The sequence below is a fragment of the Canis aureus genome, chromosome 6, assembly GCF_053574225.1.
Source record: "Canis aureus isolate CA01 chromosome 6, VMU_Caureus_v.1.0, whole genome shotgun sequence".
Taxonomy (NCBI): Eukaryota; Metazoa; Chordata; class Mammalia; order Carnivora; family Canidae; genus Canis; species Canis aureus.
In genome coordinates this window covers 75,707,528-75,729,094 of record NC_135616.1, presented here as the reverse complement: position 1 = coordinate 75,729,094, position 21,567 = coordinate 75,707,528, and the positions used below count along the sequence as shown (strand labels likewise).

General features: G+C 38.6%; 1 protein-coding gene across 2 annotated transcripts in view; it reads right to left on the bottom strand.

The window, feature by feature from the left end:
• The window catches only part of CRB1 (crumbs cell polarity complex component 1), a 214,925-nt gene that overhangs the window by 127,202 nt on the left and 66,156 nt on the right, over positions 1 to 21,567 (bottom strand). For both annotated transcript variants that reach the window (XM_077902339.1, XM_077902340.1), the window contains one exon: positions 15,032 to 15,613. In XM_077902339.1, the coding sequence (XP_077758465.1) occupies positions 15,032 to 15,613 (582 nt within the window). The remainder of the gene's footprint in view (positions 1 to 15,031; positions 15,614 to 21,567) is intronic.

Here is a 21,567-nt window from a genome sequence, read left to right as displayed (position 1 = left end):
CCATTCATCATGGAAGAGGAAAAGGAACACTACTCAGGTCTAAGCTCTACTCTGCCATTGCTAATATCAAGGTTGGATTATAGTCAATGCTCAAGGAATGTAGGTATTACCTATAATCTATTTATTCTTTCCTATTCCTTCTTCAATTCCTCAGGGTAGACGGAATTAAAAAAAAATTTTAAAAAGGCTTTGGAAGCAAACATATTCCTGGAAGGGAATTTGGAAAAGCTTCAAATTCCATTGAAACAAATATAGATGGCATACCGAGAGTTCAGGAGCTAGAGGCTGGACAAATTTGGAGCAATCACTATACTAAATATGATTTTTTAAACGGCTACAATGGACAGATAAGTAGCTAGTGAGCAATAGTAAATATACAGCCCAGATTAGGTAGTAAATATTTGAGGTAGATCAATAGACTTTAATTTAGGAGAAAAGATTAGACAGTGAGGGGTTTTCCAGAATTGGAGAGCTGCAAGGAAATAATTACAGGTCAAGAACAAGGTTTAGAGAACAATACAGGCACATCAGTAGAACAGCTCTCCACAAAGTCCAGGCTCGCAAGGAGATATCAAAATAGAAAAGGAGCTTTGGATAGTATGTGAATGGAGAAGCCAGCTGGTTGATATACCGCTAAAAATGAGGTAAGAATTCAACCAAAGGAAAGGACATTGGAATCTCAAGTTGTGGTGAGAACTTTGGTGGTAAAGCAATTTGGAATGATGAGAGGGTCCAACTTGAAGCCACATCAAGGTACGGCTGGCTGTAGTGGGATAGAGATGGAGGTCCTTTAAAATAGGAAGCTCAAGAAATTGGAAGAGCATGGTCTATAAAATTCTGCAATAGCTCCTAGCTAAATTTGGATAAAGGCAAAACTTCTCATTTTGACAACTAAAAACCTTGGTAATACTTCTGGTTTCATTTCCTTTCACAATTCTATCATCACTCTACATGCCAATCGTATCAGATTATTTTCTTTTTCTCAAACTCCCCATATAGCCCTACCTCCAAGAGTTTGGATACATCGATTGTGTACAAGGTTCTTGAAAATTGTTCTAATCAATACAACATGCTTCAAACAACCCAGGAATATACAATTTCTGCATATAATTCTTGTTCAAAAGGAAATATTATGCATAGAGGCCTGTTAGATATTAAATTTTGGGGCAGACTCTGAAGCTTAAGATGATAACCAAAAGCTAGAGTATATTTAACTCCAAAACATAGGCTTTGGAAGGTTCTTTCTTGTCCATCTGATGAAATCATCCTTTAAGACGTATGTTAAATGCCCCATCCTCAGAGAAGCATTCCCTGATTTCCTTACTGCTTTCACCTTCTTGTGTTTTCATAGCATTTATAGCATTCTACTTTATTATTTGTCACTTGCTTATCTCCAACAACTTGCTTTAAAGCAAGGATCCTTTCTTATTATTGAGTGTAATAGCTGAGATTCATTGAGAGCTTATTTCACATCAGGTACTGTGCTAAGTATTTTATGTACATTATTCGATTTTGTTTGATCTTCAAAAAATTATCCATGAGATACTATCATTATGTTCATTTTTCTTCACGATGAAACTGAAGCATAGAGAAGTTAAGAAACCTGATGCAGACCAAAAGGGTAGAAAGTGGTGGAGCCGGGATTAGATTACAGGCAGTTGAATTTAGAACCTGTGCTACTAGCCATGAAGCTACATCACAGCCCAGTGCTTTACGTTCTTCAAGGATACACATTCTCAGTGTGTAGCAAACACCTGTCTCCTGACAGGTGTTTAGCACATTTTGCTGAATTGAACCGAATGTGAAGGAGATGGCTGGGAAAGAACAGAAGTCATTGCAAATACTGGGAGTGTCCTGGAGGTTAAGAAATAATGGCTTGTAAGTGAATAAGAAAAGAGTGGTGTAAGGGGTAAGTGAATAATGAACCAGTGGTCTTTCGGGAGTGAGTTAGTGAGAAAGTCAAACTTCCCTCTTGGTCCTTAAAGCTGAGGCAAAAAACAAAAACAAACCTTTAATAAGGGTTGCATAGAAAGTGGTTTCATTAAAAAAAAAAAAAAGTGGTTTCATCAGATAAATGCCAAACTCCAGGAAACGCAAAGGAATTAGAGGCACTTTGGAAAAAAATGAAAATGTGTTTAACTTAACTTGCATTTAAGAAAAGACCATGGACCTAGAAGCCAGTGACCATTCTAATGAGTATCAGGAAGTTTTTCCTGTGACATTTTCACATGAGCTATACACATTAGCAGTCTGTAACTCTAGGCTAGATTACTCTTCTGATTCCCATTATCAGGTTGTCTTGTCCACCTATCCCAACAGTCATCATTCTATAATTCCAAATATAAACTCTCTTCAATCCACCCTCTATGATCCCCTATACCCTTTTCCTTGACGAACTTCTCTTCTCAATGAATGGGATTATCTCCAAATCACCCAAGCCAGATTTCTAGGAGTTATCATCATCTTGTTTATTTTTCGCGCATTCCAATTAGTCACCAAATTCTGCCATTCCCACCACGGAAATGGGTCTAGAGGGCCATCCCCATTGCCACAACCTTATTCGCATGCTTCCCGCCTCTCTTCTTTTCTTTCTCCTGATTTCTGTCTTTCAAGTCATTCTCTACATTTCTGAGAGTGATCATTATAAAATACAAATCTGATCTTATCACTGTGCCAAATTTATAAACAGTACCTCTTGTCTCCAGGATAAAACCTTGGAATGAGATAAAAGATTCAAAAAATGCAGACCCTATTTGTACTGCCTACAATGATTGCTCTTGCAGCTCCATCGTCTCTCATGTCTTTAGGCTGCACATAGGTATTCGCCTTGCTTGTAATATCCCACTCGTCATTCCTACTCCCCCCCCCCCAGTTATTTCTAATTAGTTCTGAAAAATTGAGTTTGAGTATCACATGGTGCTGGAAACTATACTTAACTGCTTATATCTACCTTAGGTACCACTCCACAGTTCTCTAATAATCTCCTGTAATATGAAAATATGTATTATATTTTGCTGTAAATGCTTACTTGTTCATATGATCTACAAAACCATCACAGTGAATTTTTTTTGTCCTTCAACACTAAGATCCGTAGCATTTAGTGCATATTCTTAAATATAGAAAGTGCTCCCCCTCCAAAAAAAAAAGAACGCTCAATGAATTTTGAATGAATGATCCAGTCATAGCTATGGACGAATCCACCATCTGTCCTGGAAGGCAATCTGGTCTGCCAGGAGAGATCCTCAATGCTTCTGCGAGCCCGGGGCCCACTCTAAATCAAAAGCCAGAAAGACAAATTTATGGCTCTGACAAATGTTTAAAACAAAATAGTGTTTTTCAATGATAGTGCCCTAAACTTCTGATCAGGGTTTAGAGATTTCTGCACCTCAATATGCATTTTTCAGCAACTATAGATCAATGTTAAGCTTCTGTGCCACGAGATAGCACACATCATATGTTATCAGCCTAGAGCAGGTCTTGTCACTGATGTGCTCAGCACTCATTACAGTGGGGAGAGGATGCGCAGCACATGCAGCGTGGCATTGACAGACCACTCTGAACACCTTTCTCATTATCTGCAGAGCCCATGCTTCGGAAATAATTATACTCTAGCTTTTGGTTATCATCTTAAGCTTCAGAGTCCACCCCAAGATTTAATATCTAACAGGCCTCTATGCACAATATTTCCTTTTGAACAAGAATTATACACACTATTCCTGGGTTCTTTGAAGAATGATGCGTGTTGTATTGATTACAACAATTATCGGTGCAGGTCTGGACCAAGTATCAGGGCAAAGAGGTACTGTAGCCCCATTTTTCCATTACAGCTATAGATTTACACTACATTTTTCTCCTCTATATCATAGTTATAATATTTTTAACAACCTAAGAGCAAAGAGTGAAGAGGCTGATGACTTCATGCTCTGATTAATAGTGTGAAAAAAGCATAATATCGATCAGCAAGATGCTATGAGAGATTAAAGGCAGATTTTTTTGTTTTCAATAGTAACATCTGTGAGTTTTTACCCAATTATTTCTAACTTGTGCATTTAGATATATCTTTTCTGAGGATACCAAAGAGTACCAAATACCTTTTACAAAACAGTCATTTAAAGTAGACTTTATAAGTGTAGGATTCATCCCCGGAAGATGACTGAATTTTATCAATTTGAAGACTGCTCTTTTTTTCTGTCCTAAGTTTAAATCTAAGAATTATGATGCATTTTATAATCAAGAGTGTCCTGGCATTGTATTATATTTTAGTTGCAGATCTTTTCTCTCTTGGTGTATATGAAATCAATGTAATTATCAGTGATTAATTCTGATGAAATACGAAAATTGATTTATATTTTTATATTATTTTATAATATTTATTCACTGTATTTATTTTATCATTTTTATTTATAAATATTATTAATATTTTATTATTACTGCAGGAGTCCACTCCAGTGATCTTGCTTCCCTTTTCCAGGGACCAGGGCTCCCTGGCCTCTCATTGGAGGATCCTCCCACCAGCCTATCTACCAAGCCAAGGCAAGACAGTCATATTCCCACTAGATTGCCTTCAGGGGACCAGGTGCCAATAGCTAGGTTAAGGATGGAATTCCATGCTTTGTTCCCTAATTCCCCACTCCAAGGAACTGGCATCTCTCGATGGGATTCTACTGCAATCTCTGACTACCTGGAACTGCACTGCACAGATATGCACTATGGTCTTCTCTCCAGGCCTTGGGCATCTGGAGCCTTTTGCAGCCTCACATTCTGGATAGCCTCGTGGGTGGAGAGGGCCCGTCCCCCCACAATACAATGTGATACTATGGCTACGAAGTTGGCAACAGGCAATAGTCACTCCCCATTTGGATGTGACGGGGACCCAGGCCTCTCCAGGAACCAGGGATCCCAGATGTCTCTCATTCCAGGGTGCCCTGGTCCCCTCCAAGTAAGGCTTCAGAATTCCAGAGATACCTGGTTCAAGGGGATATAGGGTCTCTTTGTGAAGGTTCGGTCTTGGACGTTCACAGACCCTTGGTTTCCCCCCACAGAACACTGCAGGGACTCAGCCTCTCCTGAACCCGCTCCTGGCCTGGTTGCTCCAGAGACCTATGCCAGCCCAATATGCCCAGTTAGCTCTCTGGCACCAAGACCCCAGCAGCCAGGCCTCTCCAGGAACTAGGACTCCCTCATGTGTCTTGCTGGAGGATCCCCAGGCAAGCCTGCTCCACCTGGCCCTGGCAAGACGGTCAAATTCCCCCAGACCTGCCTTCAAGGGGAATGGTCCTCACGAGGTGGTTTGGGACTTGGAATCAGGCAGGTGCTTATTCCCTCTGAGGCGCACCCCGGTGACCTGACCTCTCCAGACCCAGGAGGCCTTCCAGATCCCTGACTTCCCGGAACCACCCCCTTGGCAAGGCCTGTGATAACCTTTCAGCAAGTCCTCAACAGCCAGGACTGTCCAGGCCCGTGGAGCTGGGGTCTGGCGCCAACCACCTGCATATCCTCCTGGGAACAGGGGAGCCCCAACCCTGTGACTCACTTGGAGGTCGTGGCTGCAAATTGGCCACAGACCCCCTTGAACGTGCTGCCTGGTGCAGACCCAGGCCTCTTGGAGACATACTGATCCCAGGTGTCTTTTATGCCGGGGCATCCTGGGGCCACGAAGCAAGGCTTCAGAGCTCCCGAGCTCCCGGGCTCCTGGAGGTCAGGTCCTTGGTGCAGGTGCAGGCTGGACGTGCGCAGAAGCCTGGCTCTCCGCAAGGGCCCAGGGAGGGCACCGGCCTCCCCAGAGCCAGGGCTCAGCCCAGAGCAGGGACTGCTGTGGGCAGGATGCCGGGGGGCTCCGGGGTCCCTAGGCCCGCATGCCAGCAGGTCCCCCCACACCTGCCCCTGGGGACTAGGCGCCCTTGGCCATGTGGAGCCTAGTGTCCCCGACCTTCGAGCCCCCGTCTCTGGTACTGTGCCCCAAGGCTCTCACTCGAGTGCAGCATGTACCGTTTTCTTCATGAATTAATTGATTTTCTTATTTTGTCACCAGAGATCTGGGAATCATATTCGCTTCTACAGGTCTTGTTTTCCCAGAGCGACACAACTGCAGGAACCTCTGCTGTCAACCTTAACCTTGGTTTTTCCTGGAGTTCTTGATCCTGATGGTCTTTGGCCTCCTGTCCACTCCTTTGATCATCGGTGCAGGTGGTAGAGTGTTCTTGACGCTCTTTTGGTATTCTCATCTTTCTAGAAAAATCACGGGAGGCTAGAGCAAGTTCTAGGGGCACAAAGTCTGGCTCCTGCCGGCTAGCCCTAAGAGCAGAGACTAGGGAGCCTGTTCTTGGGCTTTCTTGAATCTGATGCTACTTTGAGGAGTACGGAAATTCTCTATTTCCCCATGTCCTACTGCCTCTCCCAGTGTGGACAAACCCACCTTCCTTCCTTCCTTCCTTCCTTCCTTCCTTCCTTCCTTCCTTCCTTCCTTCTTCTCCAGATGTTGTTTCCTAAGTCCATCTGTATGTTCTTCCTCCCACTATACTCCGATCATAAATATCGTAACATGTGCGAAGGCCTCATCTGATTTTGAAATATTACATTCCTAATTAATATGCGTGCCTTCCTCGATCTACTGCCTCTATTTAATGTGTACGTGTATGTATATTTTTTAACATATAAAATTAGTAAAACATGTACAAACTTTAATTCAGAGTAACCCAGTTCAAAGTCTCCAAGATGCTATGTTTGAAAAACGCTCTACTTTTATCAGTGGTTTCTACCTTGCTTAATCTTATGAGTTTCTTGGGAGGATAATAGGAAAATTATGATATTTGCATTTTATGCGAAATAGGCCGATGCTATACGTTTCACACCTCTGTGATTATAATGTTTTACTCATAACAATTATCTTTCTTGTGATTTTTGTTCATTAGGATAATTGTTACTCCTCCTGCATATTTGAAATGTTACAGTACTAGCACATTCTATAATCCTTCATTTTATTATCTGGCAGCTTCAGAAATTAAATTCTTGCCTACACATATTGTATTTTTTCCAGTTGAAACTTGTAAATAGAGCACAGAGATTATGACCTCAGTTAATCTGTCCCTGAGTATGGTTCTAATATATTCAAAAAAGAAAGCAATTCAGTATGAGGAAAGGATTCCTGTAAGGAGTATAGGTAAATATTGTTAAATGTTAGAGCATTTCAAGGAGCATTTAAAGTATTTAAAGATACTAAATTAGTGGCAACCAGCATTTTCATGGCTTCATAGGTTATGGAAAAGCTTTCAGCAAATCATTTCACTGTCGCCAGGACCCTGAGAGTTAGGTGATATTATGCCTGTATGTTAGAATGAGGACAGACGCTCAGAATTATTGTCCAATATCAAACCACTAGAAACCACTAGAACTCATCAAAGTTGGGACTGGAAGCTCTGTCTTCTACTTTCACATCCCAGTCTTTCCATTGCACCCGTGTTTCATATTACTACATATTTTTTAGCTCATCCCCTCCTCACTCAGACCTGCCTGTACACCCTACTGATTGCTAGGAAGTCACTACGAGAAGTACTCAGCAAGGTTAAAATGGAGCATGCCAACCACAACTACCTGGTTAACCTAGTAGTTTGTAGACAAACCAGTTGTCAAAGCAAAGATGACAGATGAGACATTCACTCCTCTCTAAAACCTCTGCAGTCCTTCCCCCCTTGCTATTCAGCTCATTATTACTCATACAATAATAATATTAATAAATGTATTCAGAGGAACCAAGTTTCAGTTCAACATCCTGAAAGAACTGCATTTTTGCTCTGCTCTTAGGCCATGTTTTCTATGAAGATCGTCCTGACCCTAAGCCGTGTCATGGGCTCCTTTCCTTGTGCTTCCTCAGCATTCTGTCAGGAGAGAGACTGTAAGTTTTGTCTGCACACCTCCTCCCAGAATAAACTGAATATTTTGTCCAGGATAAATTTTGTCATGGTCATCTTTAAGTCTCCACGGCCTGCCACAATGTCCAGTGACATGCAAGTAGGTCATAAATACTTGCTGAGTGAATAACATTTGTTACTTTGTTCACTCATTCAACAAACATCTGTCAAAAGCCAGTAACTTAATTTCTTCATAAAAGATTTCACATGACTCTAGTTTTGAGTAAATGCCTGAACAAGTGTGTAAGGTTTTTATATGACATCACAAAAAAATGATCCATTTCATAATTAAGGACATATAGAAAAACAGTCATTTTCCTTTGAGAATATGAAGATACAACCTGTGAAATTCATATATTCTTTTTTGGCTGGTGCATATTATTCACCTTTTGGATGTGAAATATATTTATTATGGGGATACATATTAGGTGGTGAGTAAAATGTGAGCTATTTAGGTAGTTGCTCACAAAAACAATATTTAAATGTTCTTTCTTTTTTAAAAAAAGATTTTATTTATTTATTCATGAGAGACACAGAGAGAGAGAGAGAGAGAGAGGCAGAGACACAGGCAGAGGGAGACGCAGGCTCCATGCAGGGAGCCCAACATGGAACTCAATCCCAGTACTCCAGGATCAGGCCCTGGGCTAAAGGCGGCGCTAAACCGCTGAGCCACCCGGGGATCCCCTAAATGTTCTTTAAACTCATGTCTTCCATATTGCATATCTTTATATAAATGACTATTAATACTTATTCCCAATAAATTGATTTAAGTTCATCAAATGATTTATGTATTAAATTTGTAATCAGTACAAAACTTTCAGTAATAGTGGTAAACATAATGCTAATAGCAATTTTTCTCATGAAATAAGCTTATATTTTATGATATAATGTTTATTTGCCCACATTATTTTCATGAACATTAAATTATCTGTATGATTTGTCATAAAAAATGACATTAGAAGTGTGGTTTAGTTGATCAAAAATATATTTAGAAAGGATGGAACATTAAGCCTAGATTCAAATCTCCACATTGACTGAAATTCAAATTATGCTTTTGATAAATGCCACTGGAATGGCAGCATCAGAGTTAGCGACATCATACCTGTTAGTCTTCTTCATCAGCATGGATGAGGACTATTGGAGAAGATACGGAAAAGAACATTAAAAAATGATTAATAGAAGAAGTTCTGATAGGAAATTATAAATGAGTAACCATGTAATGCAGAGAGGTAGAAGAAGTTCCAGGTGTGCATGTGATAGACTGTATGACACTGGGGTTGATATGAACTAGTGAGGAAAACCACCCTGCTGCTCCAACTAGTCTAGAGAGACCTGTCAGGAATAATCTAGAAGTCCCACCAGAGGGCAATAGAGAGCAGGACAGGAAAGGTACGCTCATATTTTGTTGGCATGATCCACGAACCTTCGGTGTGGATTCTTATCTTAAATTTTAAAAGAGGAAAAATGATGTTGTTGTTAAAACTTGATACTGTTCTTTTGTCTTTTCCTATTTAATAATAGTCCAGTGACCTGGATTCTTGTATTGTTGGGCGCCCAGTTCTACCGAAACACCTGGTTCAAAATATGCTCAACATAACCAGGCGGGTGATTTTCTTAAAATGTAAATCAAATTATTTCAATCCTCTGCTCAAAACTATACAACAACTTCTCATTTTATTAAGAGCGGAGTCAAAGTCCTTACAATGGCCCACAAGCCCCAATAGTCTATTATGTCTCCTTCGCCTTGTTCACTCCACTCCAGGCACATCAGCTTCATTGCTGCTTCTCAAACATTTCAGTGCTCTTGACCTGAGGGTCTTTGCATCTGCTGTTCCTCTGCCTCGAATGCTACTCCACAAGACATTTGCCTGACTCCCTTTCTTACCTCTCTAGAACTTTATTCATGTGTCACCTTCTTAGTAAGACCTTCTCTGGTCATTCAACCTAAAGTTCAATTCCTAATTCCCCCATTTTGTTTCACTTTTACTTTAATCCACTGTCTTTATCACCACATAACCTGCCATATATTTTATTTATTACTTATCTTATACGTGTCTATCTCTTCTCTCTAGAATGTAGGAGGACTTTTTCATCACTTTTCTTTGTTCTTATATTCACAGAACCTGTAACAATAGCTAACTCAATAAATATATATATGTGAGTATGTATTTTGACAAAATTAATGACTGAATGAATTCAATAGATATCTATTTTCATTCATATCATTTATCCAGAACTATCAATAAGTACTACACACACACACACACACACACACAACTTTGTATTGTCACATGAAAATCCACGTAATTGCCTGCATCAGTGGTTTCTCAAAGTGTGGTTCCCATACCACCACCAGCAGCAGCAGCAGCAGCAGTATCACATGGGAACTTGTAAAAAATGCACAGGCCCCACCACAAATTCACTAAATCAAAAACTATATTTTCATAAGCTCTCTGGGTGAGTCTGATGCAGGCTAAACTTTGAGAACCAATGATAGAGATACATTTATTCAGTTGGAAATGGAAATTGAACTTGTAATGCATTCTTATCTTTCATATTAGAGACTTTAAGCTTTTCTTGGATACAATACATTTGGGAATATCCTGGCTTTAATAAATGGCAAGTGAGTCTTTTTCTTAGGAACGCCCACACCCACCTTCCCCTTCATCCTTACAGTTAGTGCTCCAGGCCAGGTCCTAATGTCTTATCCCTGGCATTGCAGTGGCTTTCTACCTAACTAGTCTGCTAACTAGTGTTCTCACTAGTCTCCACATGCTAACACCTTTTCTTGAATATAAAATGAATTTTTTTCCATGTTTTCATTTCCGAGACAAAGATGCATCTTCCAGTCAATAAGTAAATTTGACGAAGTGTTTTTTTTCTTATTTTCCACAAGATTGTTTTATGCCAACAACCCATTTTTTAACAGAGGAAATAAGATATTTGCCTACACTGTTTTGCTTCATCATGCATCGAATTGCCTTTTCCCTATCCTCTTGTAGCCCCTTTTTTCTCATATTACAGGCATCTTAAATTAGTGAAAATGTTCAGTTGTCAATCTGCTCATTTTAAAGAAAGATCCCAGTGAAAGAATGATACATTGCAAAATCTTGAACTAAAAGCAGTCACATGCTCAAGGCTGAATATTCTTTTCATTAAAAAAAGTTTGCAGCTGTGTACTTCCAGCTTAAAGTAGAGTTTTTGCTTATGCCTTCCATATTCTCCCCAGCATCTTCAGTGCCTCTCTCTGAGCCTATTTCTGGAGTTCATGAATCACCACTTAGGAAGCACAGCGGAGAGCACAGAGCAGGATTCCCACAGTGGGAACCCTCTCTCCGTCTGCTACTGCTCTTTTTCCTCTCCTACCTCCCTGTCTTTTAAAATTTATTACGTTTTCTTACTTTGCTGCTCTGAGGAGCACAGGCTTTTTCCTGTAAGCCATGTTCTTTATGAGCCTCTAAATTTGGATGTAGCACACAGCAGCTAGGTTATTGTAATAGTTTCCAGGATTCATTGGGAGGTCTGGGTTGAGCCAGAGTACCTATGTATCCATGCTGATTACTAATAGTCTTTTTCTTCTCTTCCCAGCTCTGGCCTTTCCCTTGGTCCTAGAGACCTTCTCTGGGTTTCTCATTAATTGGCCTTGGTCCTATAGACCTTCTTTGGGTTTCTCATTAATTGCCACAAGCACTAGTAGCCATGAGATGGCACTGAAGTAGGCCAGCCTTCTTGTGGGTCTAAATGATGGGATATTGCAAGAAAAGTTTCTAAATTAAGTTCACATAAATCTAATTTCTGGCTCCCAGCCTTAGCTATACATTAGAATTGTCCATTAAATTTGACCCTCCGAAGGTGGAATCTGAGCATCTTTGTTTCAGATCTTTCTAGCTAATGGCTAATGTCTAGTCAGGGCTGGAAACCACTGATGAGCTCCCAGAATACAGGCTATTTTACTTGTAGAGATTGGTGATCAAGCCTAAAATCACACCTTTGTGTCCGAATAACCCTAACCAGCTAATAACAGACATGATTCTTACTGCCTGATGGGTGTCATTTAAACTGTAAGCAAGTTACATTTATGTCAGCAGAGCTAAAATAATAAAATTTAGCTGATTTCTTAGAAAACAGGAGAGGAACATAGTCAAATAAGAACAACTCTATTATACCACGGTTTGGGCAAGGGAAGTGTCCTCGTTGTGGGCTCTGAGCTAGTGTTACGGTGAGAAAAAAGCATTGATTTTCATTGGGCCCAATAGGAATATGATATATCCGCAGTATAAATTAATTCATTGTAGAGTAAAGTGCCTTATAATGTAGGTACCTTACTACATTTGGAATATACCCTTGACATCTTTTATGCCTAAATTTATACCACTGAAAGGATTCATTATAATCCAATTAATTGAAATGTAAGAAGCAAGAACACATTGTAAAACATCATTTTTCAAGCTGTGTTTTGCAATCATAAGACTATTTCAAAACACTATAGGGAAAGTGGCTGAAACATTTCTCTGATCTCATGTGTGTTTCTTTTAGTTACCATTTGCAATAGCATACTAGCAGCAGGAAATAGAAGACACTATCTTAATAAACCATAGTGGTCTTTAAATGTGTCTGTTATAAGGGTGCCTCGGTGGCCCAGTTAGTTAAGCTGCTGACTTTGGCTCAGGTCATGATCCCAGGGTCCTGGGTTCGAGTTGGGCTCTCAGTGGAGTGCCTGCTTCTCCCTCTGCCCCTTACCATGCTTGTGTTCTCTCTCTTGCCCACTTTCTCTCCGTCTCTCAAATAAATAAATAAATAAATAAATAAATAAATAAATAAATAAATTCTTTATTAAAAAGTGTCCATTATAAACAAAAACAATACTACACCAGCCCCACAAAAACTTATTTCTTATGTTTACACAAAAATTTTAAAAACTGAAATTTAAATTGCTGTAACTCAATTTTCAACAATGGATATGAGGATTTGGGATATAAATATGGAGATTTCCACGACTAAGTACTGTTTCATAAAGCCTCGCCACTGTTCCTCATAACTTTTAGCTTAGTATTGGTAATGAAAGGCAATCAATAAAATAAATTTCTACTTAACACATCATTTTACCATCAAAACATATGTACCCAGAAGGTAAACGTTAATCTATTTACCTTAGTTTCATTACCAACAAAAGGTGCCAAGAAATATATGAAAACAATTCAGACAATTAGAACAATTCAGAAATGGTTTATTAAGCAGCCATTATTTATTATACCTTGGGAACAGTGCTTCTTCTTAATACAACGACTGACATATAATAAATACCCCAAAAATATTGATGTATGGATGTATAAATATAAGACGTGACTTCTGTCCTTTAGGAACTAATACTTCAGTGGGAGGAGACAAAAATACATTTATCTGAAGAACAGGACAGAGTTCTTCAATAGAGGTGCAAACCACTACGGAAGTAATAATAATTACCATAACAGCTTAAAAGTATTATATCAGCAGACAGTAAATCAGAAATGCTTCTTGAGTGAGGTGTGAGGTGAATGAAGTACTGAAAGTCCAGAGCTTCACAGAGTAGACACTGAATTGAGGAAGGACATCCCAGAGGGAGGGAAACCACTTGAAGAAAAAATGAGGACAGTTCAGGAAAATGGAATGCTTTGGGGGAAGAGGTTATAGAGATATGGCTTATATGTAAGGAACACACTGTGAAGGGTTTTCCATGAGAAATTAAAATTATTCTGCGTGTTGGGAAGCTTTCAAGTTTCTTCAGAAGGAATGGTACAGTGAGAGCTATTTTAGAAGGATGATTTCAGAGTCACTGTTCAGAACAACTTGAGGCTGGAGGTAGAGTCTAGGAGGTGGTATAGTAAGCATACACAAAATGAGGAGAACATGAGCCAAGGCATTGGTAACAGAGTGGATGAGCTCATTGGAGGACATCTTGGATGTCCAAATGGATTTTGAAGATTGGTTGTAGGTGGGGATCAAGGGAAAGGGAGCAGCTAGGGATATAGCTACTTTATAAAAGAGATATTTCTAGAACGGGTAATATTAGCAGATGATACTGGAGGGTTCTGGTATAAATTTTGAAGAGGAGTACTTTCCAAATGATTGTATTGCTTATTAACATGTTTGGAAAAATAATGACAAGACAAAGAAGTGTGAAAGGGTTGAGAGAAGAAGGTAAGCTGAAAGCCAGATACCACAGGAGGTTACAAAAGTGGCAAGAGATAAGGGGATAGTGGCATTAAAATGTGAATAATGCCACAAAGATGTGAGTCAGGAAGCACAGGACAGTGGGGAGCAGAAGTTAGAATGAATGAATGTGAGAAAGCATAGACTACATGAGTTGTTCCCTTACTGTAAAGAATCCAAAAAGGAAAACAATGCAAGAAAGATGGTCACCATGAAGAAGTGATTAAAATGGGTAACTGGTTTAGGAGGATGGGAACCACAGAGACTGAGCATGAGGATAATAAATAGCATGACCCTTTTAGTGGGGAATGGTCATCTTGTAATTCTGTAATAACATACCACGTCGACAGAAACTTTGTTAGTAGATATGAGGTACTACTATTGGCTATTTCCAAGAAATTAAACAAGAAGTGACTTATTTATTTTTTAAAAAGTGACTTCTTTATTAATAAAATTATGGTTTATCTTATTTGCCATGCTCCGTCAGCCTTATTATCACTGATCTGTTGGTTGCACTTTAGAGTCCCCTAACATCTATCCATCTCATGGCCCACCTTCCCAGGAGGCTGCCATGGCAGGCTTTGGGCATTTGCAGACACACTTCAGCAAGGACAAAAGAAATCTTCTCATGAGGAAACTTGAAGGGCCCTGACCTGGAAATCTAGGCCCCATAGAGCCCACTAATTCTAGACTGAAAATAAGATTTAAATAATGTAACGGCTCCATCTAGAACAACAACAGTGACAGTTGGCAAACACTCAGGCTCCGAGGACTTTCGGTGGTTTAGGAAGCTTTCTACCTAGTGATTAATTCCTGCCAAGACCATTTTCATAAGCAATTGGATGAGACATAAGAAGTCACCTCTGCTTCTGTCATATTAAAAAAAAAGGGAAAGCTAATTGCATCCTCTGGTATTCCAATGTGATAACACTTACCGGAATAATCACGGGGACAGATACAAGTGTATCTTCCTATCTCATTGAGGCATGTAGCTTCATTCTTACAGGGATCTGAGACACATTCATCCACTTCCAGGTCACAGAGCCTGCCTTGATATCCTGGGACACAGAAGCAGGAATAGCCATTGATTCCATCCTGGCACATGGCCCCATTGTGGCAGGGGCTGGAAGCACACTCATCAAGATCGTTTTCACAGAATCTTCCAAAATATCCATCAGGGCAGACGCAGATAGGATGCACAGGGTCCTGATGGCAAATACCTCCGTGTTGACAGGGGTTTATGCCGCAGTAAACAATGGCGGTTTCACAGGTTGTCCCACTAAAACCAGGGGGACATTTGCAGAGAAAGCTCCTTTCTCCTGGGTTGTTCACACAAGTGGCATTTCCTTGACAAGGATTGGAGAAGCATGGATTCCTCATGTTGTCACAGTCTTTGTCCACATGAATGGCTGCATCTGAACAATGGCAATTGTTGTCTTTTGAAGAATCATCGCATGTTGAATTGTTTGGGCAAGAATTTGAGAGGCACCTGGTGTCATTTTTATTGCAAAAGGAATCTACAAGGAAATAAAAAATACCAAGATGAAGTTTACAAATAAATGGCTAAGGATAAAATTAAAGATCGTCTTTCTGCTCCTACGCCATCTCAAACTCATTAATGAAAAACAGTTGGCTGCATTCTTTGGATGAGTTTTGTCAAATAATGTCTAATGAGGTTTTTCATTAATAATGATTTGTCAAATCTTTCCATATCGTTACTAATAAGAAACAAAAATAGCTGGTTCGAGATTCTTTGCTTCTCCACGTCCCTTTCTCCAGGTCAAGTGCCGTTGAGCAATGGGGGTGAATTGAAGCAACTGTTAAATTGTCCTATACACACACGCTTTTGAAATTCACATCCTCTCATGGAGGATTTTGGAGTATACTGGGAAATAAGGCACAAAATTGTCTCTGAATATAGTCTAACTGAAACCAATATTTAAGTGAATGTTACAACTTGGTTTACCTGCTTTATCACAATGATCATTTTGTTCTAAAAAGAAAAGCATAGGGCAGCCCTGGTGGCTCAGTGGTTTAGTGCCACCTTCAGTCCACGGTGTGATCATGGAGACCTGGGATCGAGTCCCACGTTGGGCTCCCTGCGCGGAGCCTGCTTCTCCTTCTGCCTGTGTCTCTGCCACCCCCACCCCTGTGTGTGTCTCTCATGAATTAATAAGTAAAATCTTTAAAAAATAAGAATAAAAGCATAAAGAAATGAAAATATTAAAACAAAATAAAAGACCAACTATTTGTTGAAGCCCTACTCTTTGCACCAAGCTTGCCAGATATTTCACATAAATGATTTCTGATCTGCACAGCAACACGGTGTTATTATGCACATCTTACAGATGACAAATTAAATCCCTCTGCGAGGAAATAGATGTAGTAAAGTTTATGGACTTTTGTTTTTCTTAAAGCATCTCTGTTCTAGACATCCATTTTTGAAGCACTAATTGGGATAATAACCAAAGGAAACACAACAATTCTTTAATTTTTTACCATACTCATTAGATATGTGTATGTGTAGAAGTTTTCACCAAATATACATGTATTATGATCACAGCATTGGTATGTTCTTAATCACAGAGAAGGTTTATGGTTTGTCAACTCAATTGTATTATCCCACAAAACACTGTCTTGCATGTGGATTCATCTACTATATCATTCTCTTATTTTTACTTCCTTTCTCACAATATTGCTCACAAATATAGTAGCCGGCAACGGTACAAGCTTGTAATAAAAAAAGGTACAAAATGGAGAGCTTGCTCTTAGGACATGAGACATAAATCAACTGTTGCCAGGAGAAAATAGTGTGTAAACTTTGAGAAATATGTAATGATAAATCTTTTCCCTCTCTTCCCGCAAAAAGAGAAGTGGCTCTCATAACATGGTGTGGCCACCAACAGGGCGATGCAGAGATACTGAAAAGAAATGACTACTTGGTACATCATATCAGAGCATGAAGATTTTTATAATTATCTTCTTATGGGGTCTTTCTGGCAGCCAACAATTTTCCTCTAGAGGGTTGATCAGAGAGCAAATGTTTTCTACCTCCTTGAGAAAAATTCAACTAATCATTCTTATACTTTTGTGTTTTTGTTTTTGTTTTTTTTTTTTTTTCAGATGCTGGCTTTCCTATCACATCTTCAAATGTGATGTCTTAGTGTCACTTCCTGAGAGCTTTCTAAATTCTAAACTCTTTTTCTAAATTTTATTGTTTTGTTTGCTATGCTATACATGCTGTTATTCCTTTGTGTGTGTGTGTTTGTTTTCTGTTTTCTTCATTAGAATGTTAGCTCCATGGAGAAAAGGAGGAGACCTTGTCTCTCTGTATTTCCAGGGTCTACAATATTATCTGTCACGTCGCAGGTGCTCAGTACATACTTATGGGAAGGAAGGGGGAAAATGTCACAACAGAAACATGGAAGGGTGCTGTGTAATCACAGGGGCCAGGGAAAGTGTACCAGGGAAAGCCTCGTTGAAGAAAAGGCACTTGAGATGACTTTGTTGGTGAATGCAAGTGAAGGAAGGATATTATCTGCAAAAGAGAGAACTGAAGCATGAGGGGTATTGACATTCTCTGTCAATAATAAGAAAAACATGAGAAGATGTGGGACAGAAAAAATGGGGAGGATATAAAGAAATATTTATTTATTTTAATTTAAATTCAATTTAATTAACATATAATGCATTATTAGTTTCAGAGGTAGAGGTCAGTGATTCAGCAGTCTTATATAACACCCAGTACTCATCACATCACATGCCCTCCTTAATGTCCATCACCCAGTAAGTGACCCTCAGTTGTTTCCTATGATTAAGAGTCTCTTATGGTTTGTCTCCTTCTCTGACTTCATCTTGTTTTATTTTTTCCTTTCTTCCCCTATGTTCCTCTGTTTTGTTTCTTAAATTCTACATATGACGGAGATCATATGATAATTGTCTTTCTCTGATTGACTTATTTCGCTTAGTTTAATATCCTCTAGTTCCATCCATGTCATTGCAAATGGCAAGATTTCAATCTTTTCAATGGCTCAGTAATACTCCTATATATATACATATATATATGTGTATATATATATGTATATATATATATGTTGGAGTTTATATATATATTATTAAATATATATATAATAACCAATGGAAAATATAATTATTTCCATTAAATATATAAATATATAAATTTATCTATATCTATCTATATCTGTATCTGTATCTATATCTGGATATCTCCCACATCTTTACACATTCAACTGTTGATGGATACCTGTGATCTTTCTATAGTTTGGCTATTTTGGATATAACATTGGAGTGAAGGCTCCCCTTTGGATCACTACATTTGTATCTTTGGGGTAAATACCTAGTAGTGCAATTACTTGGTTGTAGGGTAGCTCTATTTTCAACTTTTTGAGTAAACATCAGACCGTTTTCCAGAGTGGCTGCACCAGCTTACATTCCCAACAGTGACTTCCCCTTTCTCTGCATCCTCACCAACATCTGTCATTTCCTGACTTGTTAATTTTAGCCATTCTGACTGGTGTGAACTGGTATGTCATTGTGATTTTGATTTGTATTTTCTTGATGCTGAGTGATGTTGAGCATTTTTTCGTGTGTCTGCTGGTCATTTGTAGGTCTTTATTTAATAAGTTTTAACTTTTGGAAGCATTTAAAGTTCCTGTGTCCAACCTGAAAAAATTCAATTAAATACTGTAGCTGCCCTCTTAACTCCACTATCAAGGGTATTTATGAATTTAGGTTTTCCATTTATTTTTGTTTTGTTAGTGATGGTGATTTTTTTCCTTCCTTTAATAATCAAGCATTATCATTTAAGCCATGAAATGTAGTATTTGGGGATGCCTGGGTGGCTCAGCAGTTAAGCATCTGCCTTTGGCTTAGGGCCTGATCCTGGGATCAGGGATCGAGTCTGGCATTGGGCTCCTTGCATGAAGCCTGCTTCTTCCTCTGCCTGTGTTTCTGCCTCTCTCTGTGTGTTTCTCATGGATAAATAAATAAAATCTTAAAAAAAAAAAGAAATGAAGCATTTGTGTAGAAAGACAGCAAAGGAAATTAGCATTTATTCCCAATGCCCTTCCAATACAACTTTTAAAATGGATTTCTTATAATATTTGGTAAAGCCCTTTACAGATGGAAAGCCAAATTTTATAAGGACTAAGTCATTTGCATAGTGTCAAAGAGAGGTAGGATTTAAACTTCTGATTTGTCTGACTCTAAAGTCCATTTCTTTTTACTGCATTATTTTAGGAGTTAGGATACTTATTGGGTAGAGTTTCTTATGTAAATATGATGATATGCACATGAATGTTTAATTCTGTTCTTTCCAAAATTCCATGAAAGACATAAAGAGACAGCAAATAAGCATATTTAAAAATGCTCAACATCATTTATTATTAGAGAAACTGAAACTAAAAACAATATCTAGAATGGCCACTAGAATGGTCAAATGACAAAAATTAGCAATACAAGATATTGACAGGAAGTCTCCTTCATACCCTCACCAATAATTCTTGCCTGTGTTTTACCAGTTGTATTAGTGTTTTCATATATTGGCCTTTGACTGTATAGTTTCTCCTTGTTTTCTATCTTAGGTTTCTGCTTCTGCCTTTTTCTTAATTCGACTTGCTCTGAGTTTAATTGCTATTTACTTTTTCATGTATTTCTAATTTATTAATTTAGGACTAAAATTTCTATTGTAAGCACAGTTTTACTGCATTTCCTATAAATTTATTTTCAATATCATTCAAATAAAAATATTTCCTAATTTTCATGGTGATTTCTTCTTTGACCTATGGAAAATCCATAAAAATCAATTATATCAAATTGTTAACTGTATTATTCAGAAATTCTATAGCATTGGGGATTTTTCTACTATTTCTCTTCATTGAGATTAATGCACTGAAATCTCCTATAGTGAATATGAATTTCCTATTTCTTTTTTAGTTCTGACAATTTTCACTTCTATATTCTGAAGCTATGTTCTATGTTCATAGAAATTTAAAATGGTTACATCGTCCTGCTGGTTTGACCCTCAAATATTCATAAAATATCCTTTTTATCTTTAGTAATGCATCATACCTTATGAGACTACTTTTACTGTTGTTGTACAGCTATGTCAGTCATATATCTCATACATGGCTGGTGGGAATGCAAAATGGCGCAGCCACCTTGGAAAACAGTTTCCAAGTATCTTATTAATTTAGACATACACTTATTCAGCAAATCCACTCCTAAATATATCCCCCAAGGAAATGAAAACATAATATCCACACAAAAACATGCTTGCAAAATTCATGGCTTTATTCATAATGCCAAACACTGGAAAAAATCCAAATGCCCATCAGCTGGAAAATAAATTTTAACATATCACACATTGGAGTACTACTCAGGAATAAAATGGGCAAATTATTGACCCAGTGAACAATATGGAGAAATCTTTAAAGTATTATATTAAGTAAGAGAAACCAGACACAAAGACTATCAGTTGTATGATTCAATTTTATGATGTTCTAGAGAAGGCAAAGTTATAATGATGGAAAACAGCTCACCAGATGAAGGGAACTAACTGTAAAGGGGCATGAAGGAGTTTCATGGAAATATTCTGTGTCATGATTGTGGTAATAGCTATTGACCATATGTGTTTGCCATGGAAATTGGGTTAATTTTATTGTATGTAAATTATACCTCAATAAATTAGACAAAAAAACTCCTAGAAAAAAAAGGACAAAGAGGAATTCAATTGTCAGACTCACAAGAGCCAGGAGAGAGGTTGAGGAGACAGCAATAAATACCCATATACATACACTCATACATAAATGGAAGCTAGACTGCACATGGGTCAGTTGTGATAGACTTAGCTTACCAGAATTAGCAAAACCCCAGGGGAAAGAAACCTTAGAAGCAAGCCAGTTTATGTCATAGAAGCCCCCAGTTAGAGGCTCCAGGTACCCAAGTGGTGCTGAAAATGGAGAAAGGTTGTTTGGAAAACTTACCAAAAGCAGAGTTAGATTCTCATCTCCCTTCTTCCACCCCAGGAAACTACATAACTGCCCTTCCCCCATGAAGGCGATTCAAAGACATAGACACAAGTAGTGGTGGTGTGGGAGTGGCTGGGTCTGCTCTGAAAATGAGAGGATGAAGTGAATATCTACACAAAGAATTGTGAGACACTCCTCAACCTCATTTTCAATTCAGTTCTAAAAAATGCCGGCAGCCAGATTTACTCCCCATGCAGGAAACAATTATTCCTCTTGACCAGCCTGAGAGAAAATACTTACAAATGCTGATATTGGCTGTCACTCATTGAAATGCACTGGCCTAATCGCTCAAGAATAAATCCTAATAAGCTAGAAAGCTCTGAGACATGAAATAAAAAGTTCTTTTAAATAGCTCTTTTTAAGAAAACACAAGAGTATATATGAAATATATATAGGCATATAGGGCATTACTGTTCATTAAT